The sequence below is a fragment of the Drosophila arizonae genome, chromosome 3, assembly GCF_054131065.1.
Source record: "Drosophila arizonae isolate 15081-1271.41 chromosome 3, UAZ_ARI_1.0, whole genome shotgun sequence".
Taxonomy (NCBI): domain Eukaryota; kingdom Metazoa; phylum Arthropoda; class Insecta; order Diptera; family Drosophilidae; genus Drosophila; species Drosophila arizonae.
The window spans coordinates 11,187,041-11,188,464 of record NC_142923.1 but is presented as its reverse complement, the minus strand read 5'-3'; the positions used below and the strand labels follow the sequence as shown (position 1 = coordinate 11,188,464).

The 1,424-nt window shown below is 36.5% G+C and overlaps 1 protein-coding gene across 1 annotated transcript; it reads left to right on the top strand.

The window, feature by feature from the left end:
- The first annotated feature begins 558 nt into the window (after nucleotides 1-558).
- LOC108609908 (proteasome maturation protein-like) lies at nucleotides 559-1,152 on the top strand. The gene has a single exon (XM_018001686.2). The coding sequence runs from the start codon at nucleotides 685-687 to the stop codon at nucleotides 1,057-1,059; it is 375 nt and encodes a 124-aa protein (XP_017857175.1). The 5' UTR covers nucleotides 559-684; the 3' UTR covers nucleotides 1,060-1,152.
- Nucleotides 1,153-1,424: the final 272 nt, after the last annotated feature.

Genomic DNA, 1,424 nt, shown 5'->3' with positions numbered 1-1,424 from the left:
GTTTATATAAATATATATAGATATATATATATGTATATTTATATATGGATGCGCAGCTATAAATTACTATTTTTCGATATGTGTTTAAATTTATATAGAATGGGTATATTTTAAATCCGTAAATTTTGTCAATAAATTATTTATTGATTTAAAGTTTTATAATTTAAAGAAGAATTAAAATACCCTTAAAATTTTTTGCAGAAAACCACAGACGAGTCTATTGAACTTAATTAATATTATTAACTCAATATTTAAGCGATACTCGTTTTAATTAATATACTTTAATACTTTGAAGTATTCTTGGGAATAAATGAATATTTTGATACACAGCTGTGATACACAATAGCTGTGCTCTGTGGAAGTAGAATGCTGCAATTAATACTTTCAACTACACACACCCACACACCTGTATAAATATATGAATTACGTACACAAGAAATTTATTTAAAGAAAAACAAACATTTTAACAAACTAAAATAAAGTTAATAATATACGTTTTTTTTTTTTTTTTTTTTTTGTATAAATATATTTTCTAAACAACAGGCACATGGCAGCCAATTGCTTTTTCCGTCAACTTCAGATCCTACTCATACAACATTTCAATAGTCTATCAACTACAAAATAAATTGATACACAACAATAATATTCAACATAAAATCTTGTCTTAAAGTAATTCTCTTGGAAATGGAAGTAAACCAGGTGAGCGCTTCCAAGGATGGTCTGCCGTCCAGTGAGCCGGATTGCCTCACCGCATTGGCCTTGCCGCAGATATTGCCCGACCCTGTCATCTATTACGACGAGTATAAGTATATGCAGGACATGCAAATGCTGCGTAACCAGATGGGCCTGGCGCTGCCGCTGGTCATGTGCATGGAACGCTTCGCCGTCAGCCAGACGGGACGACTGCCCTTCCTGCGCTCCAGCAACCTCATGGACGATGTGCTCACTGGCCGCTGCAGCGAGATCAGCTTTGCGGATTATCTCAAGCGGCCCGACTATGAGCAGCCCCTGCGCTCGCCGCACATTGTCATGGAGGAGCTGCTAGGCATTCGCTTATAAGAGAGAGGGAGAATCGGATCTCTGTTTTCCTTTTGCTTTTTTCTGTTGTTTATTGCTTACACAATTAAATATAAATGCTGTTGTTGCTGGCCATGATGAATGAGTTTTCATAAGTTCTGTTACTATCCTGTATCAATTATTCATCTTCGTCTTTATTTGTTCATTAACTCTGAGAGAAATGTTTGCGCTTTTCCCTACTTTATTTTCAGACAATTTTCTGGTTGTCTTTTAATGCCATTTTTTTCATTCCTAATTGCTTTCTGCTCATCAACGTGGAGCAGACTAGACGCGCACACCGCGAGGTTCGAGCCTTTAAAGAGCCTCACGTCATTTGACACGCCTATGTGGCGCTCATATTCCATTCC

What these genes read in the sequence shown, in the direction of transcription:
- LOC108609908 (XM_018001686.2), top strand. Translation starts at nt 685, where the DNA reads ATGGAAGTAAACCAGGTGAGCGCTTCCAAGGATGGTCTGCCGTCCAGT.